Source organism: Microtus pennsylvanicus, chromosome X, assembly GCF_037038515.1.
Source record: "Microtus pennsylvanicus isolate mMicPen1 chromosome X, mMicPen1.hap1, whole genome shotgun sequence".
In the NCBI taxonomy this organism is placed as follows: Eukaryota; Metazoa; Chordata; class Mammalia; order Rodentia; family Cricetidae; genus Microtus; species Microtus pennsylvanicus.
In genome coordinates, this window is record NC_134601.1 from 143,701,032 (window position 1) to 143,722,828 (window position 21,797).

Genomic DNA, 21,797 nt, shown 5'->3' on the forward strand with positions numbered 1-21,797 from the left:
ATAGCCTTTGCTGGAGAGGCTGTGGAGGAAGGGGTACCCTCATCCATTGCTGGTGGGAATGCAATCTTGTGCAACCACTGTGGAAGTCAGTGTTTCGGTTTCTCCGGAAATTCGGGATCAACCTACCCCTGGACCCAGCAATACCACTCTTGGGAATTTACCCAAGAGATGCTCTATCACATGTCAAAAGCATTTGTTCAACTATGTTCATAGCAGTATTATTTGTAATAGCCAGAACCTGGAAACAACCTAGATGCCCTTCAATGGAAGAATGGATGAAGAAAGTATGGAATATATACACACTAGAGTACTACGCTGCGGTAAAAAACAATGACTTCTCGAATTTTGCATGCAAATGGATGGAAATAGAAAACACTATCCTGAGTGAGGTATCCCAGGCCCAAAAAGACGAACATGGGATGTACTCACTCATAATTGGTTTCTAGCCATAAATAGGGTTCATGGAGTCTACAATAGGCGAATCTAAAGAAGCTAAGTAAGAAGGTGAACCCAAGGAAAAACATATAGTTATCCTCTTGGATAAGGGAAGTAGACAAAATTGCCGGGGGGAAAAATGGGATCTTGGGGGTGGGGTGGGATGGGGGTTAGGGGAGATGGGGAGAGAAAAGGTAGAAGGGAAGGAGGGTGGACTTGGGGAAACAGGAGGATCGGGATAAAGGAAGGTTGGATAGGGGAGCACGGAACCACAATTCTTAGTTAAGGGACCCACTTTAGGGTGGGCAGGAGACTTGACCCTAGAGGGGCTCCCAGGTGCCCAAGCTGAGGTCCCCAGTTAGTTCCCTGGGCAGCTGAGGATAGGGAACCTGAAATGACCCTACCCTAGAGCAATACTGACGAATATATTGCATACCATCCTAGAACTTGCATCTGGCGATGGATGGAGATAGAGACAGAGACCCACACTGGAGCACTGGACTGAGCTCCCAAGGTCCCAATGAGGAGCAGAAGGAGTGAGAACATGAGCAAAGATGTCGGGACCACGAGGAGTGCACCCACCCATTGAGACAGTGGAGATGATCTACTGCGAGCTCACCAAGGCCAGCTGGACTGTTACCAGAAAAAGCATGGGATAAAACTGGACTCTCGGAACATGGCGAACAATGAGGGCTGATGAGACGCCAAGGACAATGGCACGCGGTTTTGATCCTATGCCATGTGCTGGCTTGGTGGGAGCCTAGCCAGTCTGGATGTTCACCTTCCTAGATATGGATGGAGGGGGGAGGACCTAGGACGTACCACAGGGCAGGGAACCCTGACAGCTCTCTGGACTGGAAAGGGAGGGGGAGAGGAGTGGGGGGGAAGGGGAGAGGGGTGGGAGGAGGGGGAGAAGAGTGGGAGGAGGGGGAGAAGAGTGGGAGGAGGGGGAGGGAAATGGGAGGCTGGTGGGAGGAGGTGGAAATTTGTTTTTTTTCTTTTCTTTATCCTCCTTTTATCAATAAAAAAATTAAAAAAAAAAAAAAAGCTGATGTGTTTGGCGTAAATGATCAGGGAAGCGAAGCGCCCTTCTTCCTACAAATCTCAAGGATATACAATAACAACAATGCAAATCTCAAGGATACACAGTAACAACAATACAAATCTCAAGGACATACAATAACAACAATACAAATCTCAAGGATATACAATAACAACAATACAAATCTCAAGGATATATAATAACAACAATACAAATCTCAAGGACATACAATAACAACAATACAAATCTCAAGGATATATAATAACAACAATACAAATCTCAAGGATACACAGTAACAACAATACAAATCTCAAGGACATACAATAACAACAATACAAATCTCAAGGATATATAATAACAACAATACAAATCTCAAGGATACACAGTAACAACAATACAAATCTCAAGGATACAGAGTAACAACAATACAAATCTCAAGGATACAGAGTAACAACAATACAAATCTCAAGGATACAGAGTAACAACAATACAAATCTCAAGAATACACAATAACAACAATACAAATCTCAAGGATACACAGTAACAACAATACAAATCTCAAGGATACACAGTAACAACAATACAAATCTCAAGGACATACAATAACAACAATACAAATCTCAAGGATACAGAGTAACAACAATACAAATCTCAAGGATACACAGTAACAACAATACAAATCTCAAGGATACACAGTAACAACAAGGCTTGCAGTGTCTGCCATGCTCTCTATTTTCCCCACTTTTTGGACCATCCTCATCAGAAGAAGCCACAACATGCAGCCCACACTCAAAGCTAGCTTGGAATGAAGAGGTGGGGATAGGGGGACTAGTTCTAACATTTGAAGGGAATATATCTATAACACTTAACTACAATTTGGCATGTGAAATGTCTCTTCTTGTTTATTTCTTCATTAAATTATCTCTCTATGTATAGACACAGGAATATTTATTTTATATTCTGTATGATAATCTCATTGAAAGTTATTTATTTTGTTGTGTTTCAGATACTTATGGGTTCTGGCTATGGTGAGAACTTCAGGTTAGCTTTTGAGTTCCTTTGACATGACTTGTATCTTTATGGTTGTCTGTCCTTTGAGCGTTAGCTTACTTTCTATATTGAAAGATGCTCCAACAGCATTGAGCTGAGCTCCCAAAGTCCAATTGAAGAGTGGGAGGAGTGAGAATATGAACAAAGAGGTCAAGACCATTATGGGGACACTCACTGAAACAGCTTACCTGAGCTAATAATGAAGCCTTCCAACTCCAACCTGACAGTGAGGGAACCAGCATAGGACCAAACTAGGTCCTCTGAATGTGGTTGACAGTTTTATGGCTGGGGCAGACTTTGGGGCCACTGGCAGTGAGGCCAGGATTTATCCCTACTGCTTGTTCTGGCTTTTTGGAACCTATTCTCTCTGGAGGGATACCTTGCTCAGCCTAGATATAGTGGGGAGGATTCTGGTTCTGCCTCAAATCAATGTGCTAGACTCTGTTGACTCCACGTGGGAAGCCTTAGCCTCTCTGAGGGGTGAATGGGGAGTAGAACGAGGGGTGGGGGGAAGATGGAAGGAGCAGGAGGAGGGGAAGGAGTGGGAAATGGATTTGGCATGTAAACTGAGAAAAGACAGATTTTTAAAAAATAAATTAACAGAAAAATGATGCTCCATCTTCATGTAAATTTCATGCTCCTGCCCTAGACTAAGAGACACTATGTTTTTATCATAGAATGCTACAAGAAATTATGATCTAGTAATTTAGTTAATTCTAATTTTTCTTTATTTTTTGTTTTATTGAGCTATATATTTTCTCTACTCCCCTCCTCTCCTCTCTTCCTCCTGCCACACTTCTACCCTCCCCATGATCACCATGCTCCCAATTTACTAAGGAGATCTTGTCTTTCTCTACTTCTCATGTAGATTAGATCCATGTATGTTTCTCTTAGGATCCTAATTATTGTCTAGGTTCTCTGGGATTGTGAACTGTAGGCTGTTTTTTTTTTTTTTTTGCTTTATGTCTAAAAGTATGAGTGAGTACATATGATATTTGTCTTTCTGGATCTTGGTTCCCTTACTCAATATGATGTTTTCTAGATCCATCCATTTGTCCACAAATTTCAAAATGTCATTTTTTTTCTGCTGTGTAGTACTCCATTGTGTGATGTACCACATTTTCCTTATCCATTCTTCGGTCGATGGGCATTTAGGTTGTTTCCAGGTTCTGGCAATTACAAAAGATGCTGCTATAAACATAGTTGAGCACATGTCCTTGTGGCACGATTGAGCATCCTTTGGATATATACCCAAATGGTATTGCTGGGTCTGAGGAAGGTTGTTTTCTAATTTTCTGAGAAATTGCCACACTGACATCCAATGGGGCTGTACCAGCTTGCATTCCCACCAGCAATGCAGCAATGTTCCCTTTACCCCACAACCTCTCCAGCGTAAGTTGTCATCAGTGTTTTTGATCTTGGTCATTCTTACAGGTGTAAGAGGGAATCTCAGAGTTGTCTTGATTTGCATTTCTCTGATGGTTAAGGATGTTGAGCATCTTAATTTAAATTTAATGTCCACATGCAGCTAACAACTACCATATTACACAGGATAATGCTCTATACTAATTTCCATCCTCATACAATATTAAAATACTGCTTTCTACACTATATTGATGAATCTCATTCCTTTGGGTAGTATGTTAGACTGGTTATACCACAAAGGAAGACTTACCCAATAATGAAGCAGGAAACCGCTGTCCCAAAGAAGGCGTAGGCCAGAATTGATCCAAGATTTCTGAAAAAGTGTCTCTGAATAAAACAAAAAAATAGGAATTATAGTAATTATTGGTAGCAAGCCAAATAAAAAATCAAACATATAAGCAAAAACTTTACATTAAAAGCCTCTAAAACCTAATATGTCACACGGTTTATACATCTAGCAATATCAGGAGTCACTCCTAAATAATGCTATTCAGTCTTAAACAGCGTGGTTTTAAAATATCCTTTGCACTATTGATCACTAACCAAGTTACCAAGAACCTGATGAATTTCAGACAAAACAATTCAGGCTAAAAATAATGAACTGAATTGAGTGTTTATATATGTAAACCAATTTTTTTTCACTGGACAAAAGCCAGCTTATTGCACAGTTCTGCCAAGTACTCCCTACTTTAGTGGGATCTTAGAGGGTCATTAAAGATAAAAGTCTGAAACAAATAAATGAAAAAGTATCATCTGAGAAACTTTCTACTTAATTTGATGGCAGAAAGCAGACTCCTAAATATACGCTCATTGGACTTGGGATATCACCTTATATTCATCTGCTTTACTCTTTGGAGCCTGAAAAAGATGAACAACAGAGTTGGGAGTGGATAAATGAGAATGGTAATGAATTTGATTCAAGATGGCCATGTTTGTTATAGGAAAAACTTATAATCAATGTTAAGATGCAGTGATTATTCAGAAAGTTGCAAAATTACAATATCCCTCTGATGGGGTTCTGCATATTCAAAAGTTAGCTTCAAAATGAACACCACAAACACATATGCACACATGCTCACTTCTTACAATTCATCAGGTCCATGGGGTCTCCTGATGAAGAGCAGGTTATACCTGTTCGTAAGATCTTTTAAAAACAGGCAAAGGCAATTTCTATTTGAGATTCAGAAGTACTTAATAGGAATAGACAAGCAAAAATCCTCCAAACACCCACAATTAAACAAAGATTATCAAAATGTTAGCCATTATTTTTTATTGTTTTTATTGAGCTCTACGTTTTTCTCTGCTCCTCTCCTTTCCTATCCCCTCCCCTTCAACTCTCTCCCATGGTCCCCATGCTCCCAATTTGCTCAGGACATCTTGTCTTTTTCTACTTCCCATGTACATTAGATCTATGTTTGTCTCTTTTAGGATCCTCATTGTTGTCTAGGTTCTCTGGGATTGTGAATTGTAGGCTGGTTTTCTTTGCTTTATGTCTAAAAGCCACTTATGAGTGAGTACATATGGTATTTGTCTTTCTGAATCTGGGTTACCTCACTCAATATGATGTTTTCTAGATCCATCCATTTGCCCACAAATTTCAAGATGTCATTGGTTTCTTCTTCTGCTGTGTAAGTACTCCACTGTGTAAATGTACCACAGTTTCCTTATCCATTCTTCAGTCACGGGGCATTTAGGTAGTTTCCAAGTTGTGGCTATGACAAACAATGCTGTTTTTGTTGTTGTTGTTGTTGTTGTTGTTTGAAACAGGGTTTCTCTGTGGCTTTGGAGCCTGTCCTAGAACTAGCTTTTGTAGACCAGGCTGGCCTTGAACTCACAGAGATCCGCCTGCCTCTGCCTCCCGAGTGCTGGGATTAAAGGCGTGCGCCACCCCTCCACCCCCCCACCCCCCCACCCCCCCACCCCCCCACCCCCACCCCCGGCTAACAATGCTGCTTTGAAAATAGTTGAGCACATGTCCTTGTGGTATGATTGAACATCTTTTGGGCATATACCCAGAAGTGGTATTGCTGGGTCTTGAGAAAGGTTGTTTCCTAATTTTCTGATAAATCGTCACACTGACATCCAAAGGGGCTGTACCAGCTTGCATTCCCACCAGCAATGCAGGAATGTTCCCTTTACCCCACAACCTCTCCAGCATAAGTTGTCATCAGTGTTTTTGATCTTGGCTATTCTTACAGGTGTAAGATGGAATCTCAGAGTTGTCTTGATTTGCATTTCTCTGATGACTAAGGATGCTAAACATTTCCTTAAGTGTCTTTCAGCCATTTTAGATTCATCTGTTGAAAATTCTCTGTTTTGGTCTGTACTCCACTTTTTTATTGGATTATTTGTTCTTTGGATGACCAATTTCTTGAGTTCTTTGTATATTTTGGAGATCAGACCTCTGTCCTATGTGGGGTTGGCGAAGATTTTTTCCCATTCTGTAGGCTGCCGTTTTGTCTTATTGACCTTGTCCTTTGCTTTACAGAAACGTCTCAGTTTCAGTAGGTCCCATTTATTAATTGTTTCTCCCAAATTTATTGTTTGTGCTACTGGGGTTATATTTAGATAGTGATCTCCTATGCCAATGTGTTCACGCATACTTACCACTTTCTCTTCTGTGAGGTTCAGTGTGGTTGGCTTTATGTTGAAGTACTTGATCCATTTGGACTTGAATTTTGTGCTTGGTGATAGATATGGATCTATTTTCATTCTTCTACATGTTGATATCCAGTTATGCCAGCACCATTTGTTGAATATGCTTTCTTTTTTCCATTTTATATTTTGTTTTACTTCTTTGTCAAAAACCAGGTATTCATAGGTGTATGGATTGATATCTGGATCTTCTACTTGGTTTCATTGATCCTCCTGTCTGTTTTTATGCCAATACCAGGCTATTTTTTTGTGTAGGAGGTCCTTCTATATTTGTATTGCTTTCATTGGTTGAATAAAGAGACTGCCTTGGCCTTTTGATAGGACAACCTTTAGGTGGACGGAGGAGACAGAACAGAATGCTGGGAAGAAGGGAAGTGTGGCAGACACCATGAATCTCTGGCCTGAGATGGATGTAGGTTAGAATCTTGCCAGTAAGCCACAATCACGTGGTGATACACAGATTTAATAGAAGTACATACTGTAATGATTCTGTAATGATTTCAGCTACGTAAGGCTGATACTTCCAAGTTCTAGGGGTCATGCAAGTACAGACAAGCCCTCAGGCAAAAGAAGTGCCTAATGGCCCCAAGGGATGTTAAAGGGCCCCCTGCAAGATCCACATATGACTCAGCTAAGCCCTTGCATGCACGTGTGAGCCCTGTCGTACAATGTACGTAGTCACGCCAACCCCCTGTGCGCATGCGCTAGGCAGCTTTTAAAAAGCTGGACTCACCATCTTTCTCTCTCTGCACACTAATTCACCAGGCCTGTGCACGCCCCCTCTAATAAACTCATAAGCAAGTTTGTTGTGTTTTGTGGTTCCTTCTCACTCGCACCAGGTAATTTCACTCATGTGTATACACCACACAAATGCACACAGACACAGACAAAGACAGACAGACACAGACAGACAGACAGACACACACACACACACACACAAGAAAAAAACAAGGTGGGCATGATGGTGCACACTTGTGATCCCGGTACTCAGAAGGTTGAAAAAAGCAGGTCCCTGGAACTCCCTAACCAGACAGTCTAGTCTACTTACAGAGTTTCAGGCCAATAAAAGACCCTGTCTCAAAAATAATGAGGTGTACAGTGCCTGAATCATACCGAGATTAACTCCTCCCTCCCCATACAATTTCCTGGCACAAAACTGTTCTGAGTACTCCTTTATTATCAGCTGAATGTCGGAATATTCTATAGTGATACCCTCTCTTATGTTCCTAATACAGTTTTCCCAATTAATCTATCCAAAGTTTCCTCATTTAGAAGTTATTTTCAGGTTCATAAAGATGTTATGTTTACTGTCAGCCAAGATCTCTCTTCTCTGGACCTGGAAGGTTTGTCTCAAGTCTTCCTTTAGAGTTGAAATGGGCTATTACCCTAGGAAGGCCTTTGGGGAGGTAATCTTCACACAATACTCCCACAATGAGAAAGAGAGAGGGGGGATAGAGGGAGAGAGGGATGGGGGAAGAGAGAAAGAAAGATCTACCTATGTTTTGTAAACATACTTGGTTTTTCAAATAAACAGTAGTTTAGGTTTAAGATGCTGTCAAGTACAGTGATCCTCAATAAGGGGGATAGTCAGGTTCTTTAAAACATTTTTTTACTTATGAACTAACAATGGATTCACTGAAGTTGCAAAGACAGTATAGAAAGGGTTTGTGTACCCTTCATCCACTTTCCTACACTGATGGTAACATATGCAACTATAGGAAAGATTCTAAACCCAGGAAACTATCATTAGTACAATATCAGTATAATTTTATCAGATGTGCAGATTGTATAACTACTGCCACAGTCAAGATACAGAACTGACCTGGAGCATCACACTCATCTAGCATGTATGAAAGGCTCTGCACCCCATCCTTGGACAATCAAGAAATATTCCATGACTACAAAAATATCCCTTGTGATCTCTCTCCGCAAACTCTACTTTACCATCATCCCTAATCCCAAGCAACCACAAACTTGTTCTGTAGTTCTATAATTCTGTCATTCCTGTGATGCTACATAAAGTAATACAGCATATAACCTTGAATGTGGATTTTCTGACTCAGCAGAATGCCTTATAAATCTATCCAGATTATACAGCAAACATTTTTTCCATGTGATCGCTGAAGGTTTTTCTATGGCATGGATCTACTACAGTTTAATTAACCATTACCCACAGGAAGGCATTTTAGTTGTTTTTTTTTTTGGTTTTGTATTACAAATAAGATAGTATGAAGAATGCAGCATAAGTTTTGTGTGAATGTAAGTTTACTTTCTCTTCAAGAAATCCTCAGCAGTGAAGCTGTTCCCTTAAGACAACTTGGACTTCAGTTTTACAAGAAACTATCACCTTGCTTGCCAAAGTGGCTATATCATGTTATATTCCTGGTGGTATGAAAGAGCTCTAGATTTTAAAACAGATGAATCACAGATGATGAAGCCACCTATGATCTCTGAGTGGGTACAGAGCACAGAAATCTGAGAGTTTAAGGGGAAACACTAGAAAATTATTTAGGTCAATTAACACTGAGACTCTTAAGAAATTACTGGCAAAATGGTCATACCTTCTTTAAACTGTATCCAGCATGGAAAATAATTGGAGGCAGCAGAATGTTGAAAAATACCTCTGGATCAAATGTTACCTGAAATTTTAAAAAGAAAAAAAGTCAAAATTTAGATTAAGATAAACTGAAAATATTTATTAAATATTGAAAGCCATTGACTAAAGTGCCTGATTAAAACAAAAGCCACCAATGTGTTAAATCATTACAGCAGTGAAGCCGCAATTTCCCTATTGACTGGTGTGTTCTTCCTCTCTATCTCTCCCTCCCCCAGCACTTCTGAATAAGAATCCAGTGTTCTATCTTAATACATATTAAGTCCTAACAGTTTGAGGCAATTTCAGGAACTCACAGAAAGCTGCTGCCAATGTTTTTCAACAGAAAAGAAAAACATCTTGATTTTTATCACATATTCATGAAGGTTTAATTGCAATTGAGTCTTCATTAACTTCCAGACTATTAATGCGCTCTTTTCTAGATACAATTCTACTACATTTAAGTCTCTTTTGAGGAAACAGTCTTCTGAAATCCTTCATGTGGCCTAGACAAAGTTATCAGTGAGGTCAGTAGCTTCCTGATCATCAACAGAAGTTCAGTAACTCTACAGAGACTGAAATCAGTTGTTGATATAAGGAATTCACACTGAAACACCTACAGCGCTAATCATAGTACAGCCAAAGAAACTAAGCATTTCCAAACATGCTAACCTTTTTAGGAGGGAGAAAGGGTAGGCTAAATATTTAAAATAATTAACTGAAATAAAAGTCAATTAATCTACCCACATGAATAAATCTTTTAATATTGATTTCTTGTCTATCCTGGAAATCACTTACATGAGAGGCTTATAATCTTTTTTGAAGCATTTTTGCTACTCCATAATCAAATGAAAAACAATGTTGAAGCTAGGCATAGTGAAGAATGCCTATAATTCTAGCACTCCGGAGGCTGAGGCAGGAAGACTGATTTTGAGATCAGCCTGAGCTACATTTTAAGAGGCTTTCTCAAAAGAAAAAAAATGGATTTTTTAAAATTGAAAAACAGTGCTTGCACCTAAATTCTCCCTAAAACAAGCCTGTCTCCCTTTGAAGATTAGGTAAGTCTTTGGCATCAGTCACTAATAAGTTCAAGCAGTCAAATATTTTCAGACTATGTAAAGAGAGCCAGGAAGAATTAAGAATTACAGTTCAGAATACTGACTAAGCTAAAAGGGAAATTAATATTATTTTAAGAAAGATAGCCTCCTTTCTAAGGCACAGCAAGGTTAAGAGAAAACAGGCACGCAGGATGTACAAACATGTTGCATAAGCAGCAGCCCACATCTACAGACCCTAGCTAGTTAAGGTCAGAAAGCTGAAGGGACAAAGTTCCAATCTGGCTCTTCCTTCTCCTCATCCTGACACGGAAGCTACCCTAGAAAACAGTGAGCCAGGAATGTGACTGAAGTTCCAGCAGTTAGAAGGGGTTTTTCTCCTACAGGTCAAGATGAAGCCAGGGAATCTGGAACTTTGTCCCAGCTCACCTTCCGCAGCATGTCATTCTGCTCCACGCTATTGATCTTGCCAGGGCTGATTTCTCCTTTCAAAGTGTATTCAAAGAACTTGCCACTGACATTCACTAATAAGGTGCTAAAGGCTCTATCTTCCTGAGTACAGCTGAGTGACTTGTCATGTCCGCTGGTAGCAGGGGTGCCATACCTCAGGATCACTCCAACAATGAGCCCTGAAATAGGGTGACACATAGAAAAAGAATCAGTCCTGGTTAACTGTCCAATCATTTGCAGAGGTGCAGCTGTGCAGCTGAGTTAAACCTGCCCAGTCTTCTGAATAGTTCAGAAAAGTCATTTTCCCTTTTGGTTTCTCTCTTTCAGATCCTGGCCAGAGTCTCAGTATGCTTTCTCCGGGATTCTTTTTTACTCTGAAGCTACCTCCCTTTTGCCATGTGCTTGCTTGCCCAACCTCCATGCCTAACTTAAAAAGACATAGCTTTCTCTCTTCCTCTTCTCCATCTACCTCCTCTGGGCAGATGCTGAGATTTCCAGATTGCCTATTCTAGAGTTTTAAACACTAATAAAAAACATTGTTGAACTCTGAAAAGGCCAGTCATGTGGCAGAACAGAAAGTATGGAAGTGACGCCACTGTTGATGTAAGTCCCTCAGTCACGAGAAGGATTAAACAGTTTAGTGGTTAATATGACCCCATGAACAGAATTAATACCTGCTTGTGCTTCATGTCGTATTTCTGAGGCTTTTAGTAGAGAAGGATGAGGTGGAGAAACAGTGTAATATTTTCAGAATGAGGAAGAACTACTGAGCCTTTTTTTCCCCAGTGCATCCCTCAAACCAGCCCAGCTGTCATCTGCTAGGGTGGACCAAGCCACTGGAATTTTTAGTTGCTATAAATGGAACATGCTTTGCCACACACCAGAGGTAGAAGAGGGGAAACAAAATGGTTTTTCTTATATCATTCCAAGCACTGAATATCATGGAGAAAGTAACTATACCCACTAGGAGGCTAAATACTGTAGTGTAAACTTAAGCAGTCATGATCCAGGGGCCAGGGAGCTGCTTCTTGAGGCTACACATTTAAAATGATGTTCTTAATAATCTCATCCTGACCACCTGTGAAATAACCTTAAAGGTATAAGAAAAGGCAGACTTAATCTTAAAAAGTATATTTCTCATTACCAAAAGAGATATTTAAAGAAAACAAAGGTTCCATAATGCAGATGCTTCAAGTTACCTGGTGAACCAGCAGTGCCAGTCTTCTTTTTTTCTGGGTTTTTCTTTTATTTTATCCAATAATTATTATTAAGCAAAACCAGTCCCTTGGTAATGGACTTCTTTTTTTTGTTTTGTTTTGTTTCGTGATTTTTTTTAATTTTTTATTTTTTTTATTGAAAAAAAATTTCCGCCTCCTCCCAGCCTCCCACTCCTCTCCCCCTCCCCCGACTCCTCTCCCCCTCCCCCCACTCCTCTCCCCCTCCCTCTCCAGTCCAAAGAGCAGTCAGGGTTCCCTGCCCTGTGGAAAGTCCAAGGTCCTTCCCCCTCCATCTTGGTCTAGGAAGGTGAGCATCCAAACAGACTAGGCTCCCACAAAGCCAGAACATGAAGTAGGATCAAAACCCCGTGCCATTGTCCTTGGCTTCTCATCAGCCCTCATTGTCCGCCATGTTTAGAGAGTCCGGTTTTATCCCATGCTTTTTCAGTCACAGTCCAGCTGGCCTTGGTGAGCTCCCAATAGATCAGCCCCACTGTCTCAGTGGGTGGGTGTACCCCTCGTGGTCCTGATTTCCTTGCTCATCTTCTCCCTCCTTCTGCTCCTCATTGGGACCTTGGGAGCTCAGTCCAGTGCTCCAATGTGGGTCTCTGTCTCTATCTCCATCCATCACCAGATGAAGGTTCTATGGTGATATGCAAGATATTCATCAGTATTGCTATAGGATAGGGTCATTTCAGGTTCCCTATCCTCAGCTGCCCCAGGAACTAACTGGGGACCTCGCCTTGGGCACCTGGGAGCCCCTCTAGGTCCAAGTCTCTTGCCAACCCTAAGATGGCTCCCTTAATTAAGATATGTGCTTCCCTGCTCCCCTATCCAACCTTCCTTTATCCCAATCATCCCGTTTCCCCAAGTCCCCCATCCTACCCTTCCCACTTTTCTCTCTCCATCTCCCCTTACCCCCATCCCACCCCACCCCCAAGATCCCAATTTTTTGCCTGGCAATCTTGTCTACTTCCCATAACCAGGAGGATAGCTATGTTTTTCTTTGGGTTCACCTTCTTATTTAGCTTCTTTAGGATATCAAATTATAGACTCACTGACCTTTATTTATGGCTAGAACCCAATTATGAGTGAGTACATCCCATGTTCATCTTTTTGGGTCTGGGTTACCTCACTCAGGATAGTATTTTCTATTTCCATCCATTTGCATGCAAAATTCGAGAAGTCACTGTTTTTTACTGCTGAGTAGTACTCTAACATGTATATATTCCACACTTTCTTCATCCATTCTTCCATTGAAGGGCATCTAGGTTGTTTCCAGGTTCTGGCTATTACAAATAATGCTGCTATGAACACAGTTGAACAAATGCCCTTGTCATATGATTGGGCATCTCTTGGGTATATTCCCAAGAGTGGTATTGCTGGGTCCTGGGGTAGGTTGATCCCGAATTTCCTGAGAAACCACCACACTGATTTCCAAAGTGGTTGCACAAGTTTGCATTCCCACCAGCAATGGATGAGGGTACCACTTCCTCCACAGCCTCTCCAGCAAAGGCTATCATTGGTGTTTTTGATTTTAGCCATTCTGACAGGTGTAAGATGATATCTCAAAGTTGTTTTGATTTGCATTTCCCTGATCGCTAAGGAGGTTGAGCATGACCTTAAGTGTCTTTTGGCCATTTGAACTTCTTCTGTTGAGAATTCTCTGTTCAGATTAGATGAATTTCCATTCATTTCTTCACATCCGGTGATAAATCAGATGATGGCAGAGATGGCTAGCCAGAAGTTGCTCATCCTTGGGAGCATGTTCCCAGCTGGCACTGTCATGGCTATCTTGCTTCAGGCTTTCTGGGTTTCTATGCTGGGAAGTAAAGTTGTGAGCTACCTACAGAAAGGTGGCTGTTGCTCACATCTTTTTATTTCCTTGATCTTTATTCCTGTTCCAGCAAGGAAGGTAGGATAAATTGTCAGTTTCTATCAATTCTCCCTCATAGGAGGCTTTGAGAACTCTGATAACTACTTAGGGCTCCTATGAATGGAGCAGGAAGAAAGTATGTCATGTGTAGTAGTCAGTCCGAGTGTTTCCTAGTCAGTCCTCGGGGCAGTGAACCACCCCTTTGCTGTGAAATCTGTCCTCTAGGTGTGATATGGAAATCGTCATCTTGAAATCAGAGCAGCTGTGATTACTCATACAAGACCCTCACAAGATTAGGTCAAAAATAAGTTACTTTCTGGAAGGGAAGGGCTCTTCATCACCGGTGCAGCTGTCTCTAAGTTGCCCATGCTTATATAGGGAAGCCTTTCATTCAGGATCCTATAAATAACCCCAATTAAACTCACTGGCTCACTAAGCTACACCAGTCGAATTATTTCTTTGGCTTTTATCAGAGCCCTATCTAAAGTGAAGAAAAGTCATTAGCCCCATTTACATTATTCTGCTCATTCTTCTGATGACTGTGTGGAAGGTCCCATGGCACAGATGATATCTCTCATGGTTACCATGTGTTATTTACATCCCAACATTAGAACCCCACCAGGTCCTGTATCATTGCTGCCTGCTGCCTGCTGCCTGCTGCCTGTGCACCCTTTTCTCCTTTAACAACACACAACTCCACAAATGTTCTATCTTCTTTGTTGTAAGGATGTTCCTTGGGAGTTATTCTTCTCGGTGACAATCTCGTGAACAAGTTACATCTATTAGTATCCTGTGGGTGAAACCATATATCTGTGTGTGTGAGAGGGGGCGGGAGGGAGAGAGAGGGAGAAAGGGAGAGAGGGAGAATGAATGAGAATTCAGGAGATATGCGTGGAGATCAGAGAACAACTTTGGGTGTCAGTCCTTGCCTTCTACTTTGTTTGAGATGGGACCTTTCTTTTTGTTGCTGCATTCACCAGGCTAGTTGGCCTGTAAGCTTCTGGGAAACCTGTTCTCTCCACCGCTCATCTCTAGAAGCAATGGGATTACAGATATACCACCACGATCAGCTTTCATGTGGGTTCTGGGGATTTGAACTTAGATCTTCACACTTGCTTTGCCCACTGAGCCACATCCCAGAAGCATATGCTTCTTATATAGAAGCATCTTGTGGTTTTTAAACCTCCATGACAGTGACAGTTTGTGCCCATGGTGCCAGGCTGAGTGTCTCGGTCTTATTACTCATAGTTGAGGTCATGTTGATAATGACTAAGATTAGCTGCAGCAACAGTACTTCCTTCCAAGGCAGCTGGCAGCAGGGCGGGCAGAGGGTGGGGACTGCTGGGTGCTCTCAGGGCTTTACTGTCCACATCTTTAGAGTGTCTTTTAGTCTCATTTCAGTCCTTGGTTAGCCAGTCATGTTCTGATGACGTTTTACTTGACAAAGCAGTTGACAGCTCTTCAGCATTTATCATGATACACCATGGTCTATATTGCCTTAAAAAGATGTATTAGCCGTCTCTGCAGTGAGCAGAGACCAAACAGTACCTTTCATGCTGGAAATCAACGCTGACTGGGAGCTCCCATAAGGGGCTGAGCTTCAAAGGAGGAAGGGGAAGTGGGCAGGAAAATAACTCTCCTTAAAGGAGAAATTGAGGAGCAGCAAAATTATGCCAAGTGTTATGAGCCTCTGCTTCAAGTGGAAGCCTTTTTGGGTCAATAGGGTGATATTTTGCAATAAAAAGTACAACCCAGACAACCTCCAAAAAAAAGAATATATTTATGTAACAATCAAACAGCAGATGCCCAATAAATACTTTTAATCAGCTGAATTTGAATAAAGATTGTCAGTAAAAATCAAAAAAAACTAAGCTAATAATGATGTGAATGTCCCTGTAGTGTAAGACTAGGTTAATATCCCAAAGAGTAGGATTAAGATTGTGTTGATAGGAATACTACACATCCCTTCTCTATCCTATACTTAGTGCAGTCTTGGGAAAGAAAGAAATTAGTTGCTGTTGTTTAAAAAAAAAAGTAGCCTGTCACACAGTTTATACTAAACAGGTTCATAAAGAAAAGAAAAACCAAAACATAGTATTTACAAAAACTGCTTATATTAAAATTTGCTTTACATTCGTCACTGCTTCTCGAGTTTATCAACCTCCTCAGCTGAGCTAATGAAGAAGTAAACTGCTCTCTTCTAGGTCCTCACAATGAATACTGAGAAAGAAAGAGGTTTAGGGGCTAGAGAGATGGCCACGTGATTAAGAGCACATTCTACTCTTGCAGAGGATCCAAGAACTACTCCTGGAACCCATATTGTCTTCAGGCAGCTCACAACTGCCTATAACTGCAACTCCAGAGTATTTAGCGGCCTCCTCTTCTGGCGTTCACAAGTACTTACACACATGTCACACACACCGATGTATATGCACACACACAAGCACACACACACACACACACACACACACACACACACATATATATATATATAAAATAAATCTTTAAATAAGAGGCATACAATTGTATACGAATTCTTTTATTCCAGGAAACGTCTAGATTCATTAGTAGATGTTGAATACTGGTGCTTAAAGTTAGAAAATCTTCTCGTCTGTGCTCTGGGCCCAATGCACCCATACAAATAAAGGGAGACAGCGAGAGAAATGACACTCTGTTTAAACAGCAGCATAACCAAGTACAGCAAGTGGTTAGCCCCATGCTCAGAGCTTGACCTAACCCAGCCGCAGAGTATACGCTGAGTGACCCTCAGTTCAGATATCTAGTTACTACCATCACACTCCAGGCCATGATATGAAGTTCACAATGAGCATTTTCTGATTGACAAAAAAGCAGCATATCAGGACTGCAGAGGGCTTTTTGTTGTTGCTTTATGTTTGAATTAATTATTTTTTAAAAATCTGGAGACAACATGAACACCCTAGTTCATGTGCTAGATCTGAAGACATCCTCTGATATAAAACTCTGAAAAGACCTTAACTGCAAAGAGTAAAAACATGTAAGGAATTCTACTTAAAGCTCAAAAAGTTCAGTACATACACCAAAAAAAAAAAAAAAAAAAGAAAACCAATGCAGAGAGCCACAGAGGCACTGATCACACTGGCTCAACAGCACAGTGCTCCAGATTACAGAAAAAATAAATGTCTGTGAAAAAAGAGTCACAGCAGACACCAGCTGAGGAATGGATGGTCACTGATTTCACAGGCATATGACTAACTTCAGGAAATAATTTAATTTCAAATTTTACAGAAAGAAAATGGAGATGGAATTACTTTGACATTTTATGTGGCTGAAAGCAAACGGTGAACTCGAAAGTATAAAAATTCAAGACTAACTTGTGGGTATGAACAAACCTACTTCCCAACTCTATCTACAGTATATAACTGGCAGCTCTTCCAATTTTAAGATATAGCCAAAGGACGTGAACATGTATATACATCTATATATGCATATCTATATATGAATGGATATTTTATATATGTGCTCATCTGAACTTTGGTAGAATGAGAAAGGAATATGAGCCAAGTGTGACTGCAAATTCCAGAGGGTCATAAAGATGCCAACCCCCATTGGTGTGGAGTCAGTTTCTCTTTCGTAACTGAGGCTGTTGAGAGAATGGTTGAACAAGTAGACATGGGAGAGATGTAATTCTAGACAATCATCCACCAGCTGCATTATAAAAATGCCAATATTAATAAGACTTTATTAGCTGGGTTGGCAGTGGTGGGACACGCCTTTAATCCCAGCACTTGGAGACAGAGACAGGTGGATATCTGTGAGTTCGAGGCCAGCCTGGTCTAAAGAGGGAATTCCAGGACAGGCTGCAAATCTACATCAAGAAATCCTGCCTCGAAAAAAAAAGGACTTTATCAAAGGCAAGAAGGGCCGGTACATGAATGTACTGTTCTCTACTCAATGAGAACATCACTTATGCATGCTACTGAGGGTAAAGGATCACCATCACATGGTAGTGATTTGGCCACCACCATGTTACTGTGTAGTGTATAATAAGGATTCTGAGTTCTAAAGCTTCATTTGACATAATAAGAAAAGAAAGCATCAAATCACAAAGCATTTGAAAATAGTGATATCCAGTGTTCTTACAATGAGGTGGCAAGAGATAAGGAAAATCCCAAGAAGCTAACAGGCCAGCGAATCAGGCATACATGGCAACGAACAAGAGACCTTGCCAAAGAACTATACCCTAGGTTGCCATCTGGCATCCATTGCACACCATGCACACATGTCTACACTTACACAAAAGAGGAGAAATAACTATTGCTTGAGAATGTGCTACCTGAAATGGAGGGACTAGAGGTGTTTCTGATTTCAGAGTCATTTGATTGGGATTCTCGCACAGACTTTATCAAATTGAGTATCCCTAATCTGGAATCCAAAATTTACTATGCTCCAAAATACAAATCTTTTTTACTTGTCATATCAGAACTCAAAAGATCCTGGATTTTAGGTTTCAGTTGAGGAATGCTCAACCCACACATCAAATTTGACAAAAAAGAACCCAATAGATTTTAGCAGTAATCATCACTTTTCAGGGTTAGGGGTGGTTGGCAGGACTTTGGCTTTGAGAATGCATTGCTATGGTTCTCTTCAATGGCTTCTACTCACTCTGCTACTTATACAGCTGTGCTAATCACTGATATGGGCTGGGCGGGGAGCAGTAACTGAGAGTCATCACAGGCTCCTCTACCTGCCTAAAGTAAGTCTTTTGAACACGTATCTGGAGAGATGGAGGTCATCTCTAGGCTAAAAGCCACAGGCGACCATTGTCCTTGTTAATGTTCAGCAGTTTTAATACATGTTCCCCAATTTGTTATTGACTATTTGTCCATTCTTATATATTTTAAATAGTTATTTTTAAGAGTTTTGTTCAATTTTGTTGCTATGGATCACCCACCCTAACAACATGCTCTACCAAGCAGCAGAAAGGAGAATTTTGTGGGCTTCACAGGAGTCCTGGGTGTGTCCCATCACTTACACCTCAGTTGCCATACAAAGCAAGGTGCCTCCACTATTCCCTCCTAAGATCTGGCTGTTGGAAGAATGAGTGCAAAGTACCAACTGCTGCCCAGGTGCTGCTTTTCTACAAGTCTTTTGGATGAATCACTTCCCTTACATTATCACAGTTGCTATAAAAAATACCACATATAGAGAATCAGGGATCTGGAAGGGAGTGGATGTGTGGGCTGGAGCAGAGTAGGAAATCTACTCCAGAGAAGCAGCTATACGGCTATCTCTTATTGACGTCACCCTGTCCAATGTAGGAGACAGGTGCCATAATTTATTTGACCACCTGCTTCATGAGTGTCAGTAAAATGAACATTTGTATAAGAATTTACCATTCTAAAAAGTTTTGACCAGAGAAGTATTTTGAGAGTAAGCATAATTCTCTATAAATGCTGATATTTATTTTAGAAAATTGTCCCATGGATTTATCAAAACAGAAAGTCAGTAATAGGGCTGGAGAGATGGCTCAGTGGTTAAGAGCAGTGACTGTTCTTCCAGAGGACCCGGATTCAGTTCCCATCACCCACATGGAAGCTCACAACTGTCTGTAATTCGAGTTTCAGGGGACCTGACACCCTTACACAGACATACAAGTAGGCAAAAGTCAGTAATAAAACGATATAGCCATATGATGCATCAGCATGCAGCACTCTAGCTTGGTAAACAAACAGAAAATAAGCAACTCTACCAGTTTCCCTACAGTAAGTAAGATTGTTCTCTATAGAAGAAATAAAGGACTGTAGGGCTGCAGAGATGGTTCAGTCAGTAAAGTGCTTGCTGTGCAAGCATGAGGACCTGATTTTAGACTCCCCAGCATTCATATAAAAGCCAGATACATCTAGGTTGTTTCCAGGTTCTGGCTATTACAAACAATGCTGCTATGAACATAGTTGAGCATATACTTTTGTTGTATGATAGGCCTCTCTTGGGTATATTCCCAAGAGTGGTATTGCTGGGTCCAGGGGTAGGTTGATCCCGAATTTCCTGAGAAACCGCCACACTGCTTTACAGGGGATGTTCTATCGGGAACCCACTAAGGCCAGCTGTCCTGGGTCTGAAAAAGCCTGGGATAAAACCGGACTAGCTGAACATAGCGGACAATGAGGACTACTGAGAACTCAAGAACAATGGCAATGGGTTTTTGATCCTACTGCACGTACTGGCTTTGGGGGAGCCTAGGCAGTTTGGATGTTCACCTTACTAGACCTGGATGGAGGTGGGTGGTCCTTGGACTTCCCACAGGGCAGGGAACCCTGATTGCTCTTTGGGCTGACGAGGGAGGGGGGCTTGGCTGGGGGAGGGGGAGGGAAATGGGAGGCGGTGGCGGGGAAGAGACAGAAATCTTTAATAAATAAATAAATTTATTTTAAAAAAAGCCAGATACAGCAGCACATGTCTGCAATACCAGCACGGAGGCAGGGGAGAACAAAAGCAGAGTCAGCTGGATCCTTGGAGCTCACTGGCCATACAGCCAGCCTAGCAACTGATGAGCTCCAGGTCCAGTGAGACTCTATCTCAAAGGTGGAGAGCAATTGAGAAATACATCCGACAAGCACCTCTGATGTCTCCATATGCTCCCACATGTACGTGTGCACACACCTATATGATGACCATATATGCATGCATAATAGAAACCCACAGAATTAAAGGCTATAAGGAAGATGGGCTGCATGAAACCAATAATGTCATTGTTGAAAATTCCCATTTAAGAGTTATTAGAAAGAGTAAGTTGGGTGGGTAGGGAGGTGGGGAAGATCTGGGATGAGTTGAGAAAAGAGAAAGAATATGATCAAAATATATTGAAAAATTAAAAAAAATACTCAATACAAAAAAATCCCAATTAAGTGGTGAATAATTGTCCATTCTATTTTTTAAAGGTTTAACCTGATAATAAGAGTCACACACCATTGGTTTTATTACACAATTTCTGCAAACTGTTCAGTTCCCTTAAATTCAGTTGATATTTCAGAATTGCATGAGATTCAGTCTTGGCATTAAAGCATCAGTTCTGAAGCCCAACATGAACAGAGCCATAAATCCTTAACTGCTCACTCACTGAGAAGTCCTCTGCTTTTGTTTACTACACACCTAAGGAATAGCTATAATATCCCCACATTTATTTTATCCAGATCTCATATCACAATTACAAGAGATATACAAGATATGCATCACATTTAAAAAAATGCTGTCTTAAGCTGTGGTATTCAGAGCCGCCTGGGGAATCAGCTGGAATACAGGCCCCAAGGTCTTCCGTATAGCTTTTGATCTTTTGGTCTGGGTTGTAAGTTTGGGGTTTTGTTTGTTTTGATTTTTAGTCCAGTAATATGCACATTTAGAAATGAGAACCTTTGCTTTCTTTTCTTTATTTTTTCATTCTTACATCCTGACCACAGCTTCCTCTCCCTCCTCCCTTCCCAGTACCTCCCACCCACCTCACCTTTTCCCCTCTCCCATCCTCCCCTGTTTCTCTTTAGAAAAGGATGGGCCTCCTATAGCTATCAGCTAGCCATTTTAAGGTTTAAGGTTTGACTTTTTAAGTACTGAGAAACAATACATATATACCCTTCAACCTGATTAGATTTTTAGCAACTTGATACAAACCAGAGTCACTCTGGGAAGAGGGAACCTCAGCTGATAAAATGCCTCCATCAGATTAGCCTGTAGGCAAGTCTCCAGGACATACCTTGATTAAGGATTGATGTGGGAGGGCCCAATCCACTGTGGGTGGTGCTATCCCTAGGCAGGTTGTCCTAAATAGAAGGTAGAAGAACATGAACCTGAGGAGCAAGCAGTAAGCAGAATTCCTACGTGGTCTCTCCTTCAGTTCCTGCCTTGAGTTCTTGCTTTGACTTCCCTTCATAAAAGACTGTAATCTGTAATCCAAACAAACCCTTTCCTTCCCCCAAAGTTGCTTATGGTCATGATCTTTAACTTAGCTATAGAAACCTAACTAAGA

At 41.1% G+C, this 21,797-nt stretch overlaps 1 protein-coding gene across 4 annotated transcripts in view; it reads right to left on the reverse strand.

Moving 5' to 3' along the window:
- Slc9a7 (solute carrier family 9 member A7) overlaps positions 1-21,797 on the reverse strand; it is a 172,789-nt gene that overhangs the window by 98,952 nt on the left and 52,040 nt on the right. For all 4 annotated transcript variants that reach the window (XM_075958426.1, XM_075958425.1, XM_075958424.1 and 1 more), the window contains 3 exons: positions 10,685-10,884; positions 9,169-9,246; positions 4,203-4,279 (listed from right to left, as the gene is read on the reverse strand). In XM_075958426.1, coding sequence (XP_075814541.1) covers positions 4,203-4,279; positions 9,169-9,246; positions 10,685-10,884 — 355 coding nt within the window. The remainder of the gene's footprint in view (positions 1-4,202; positions 4,280-9,168; positions 9,247-10,684; positions 10,885-21,797) is intronic.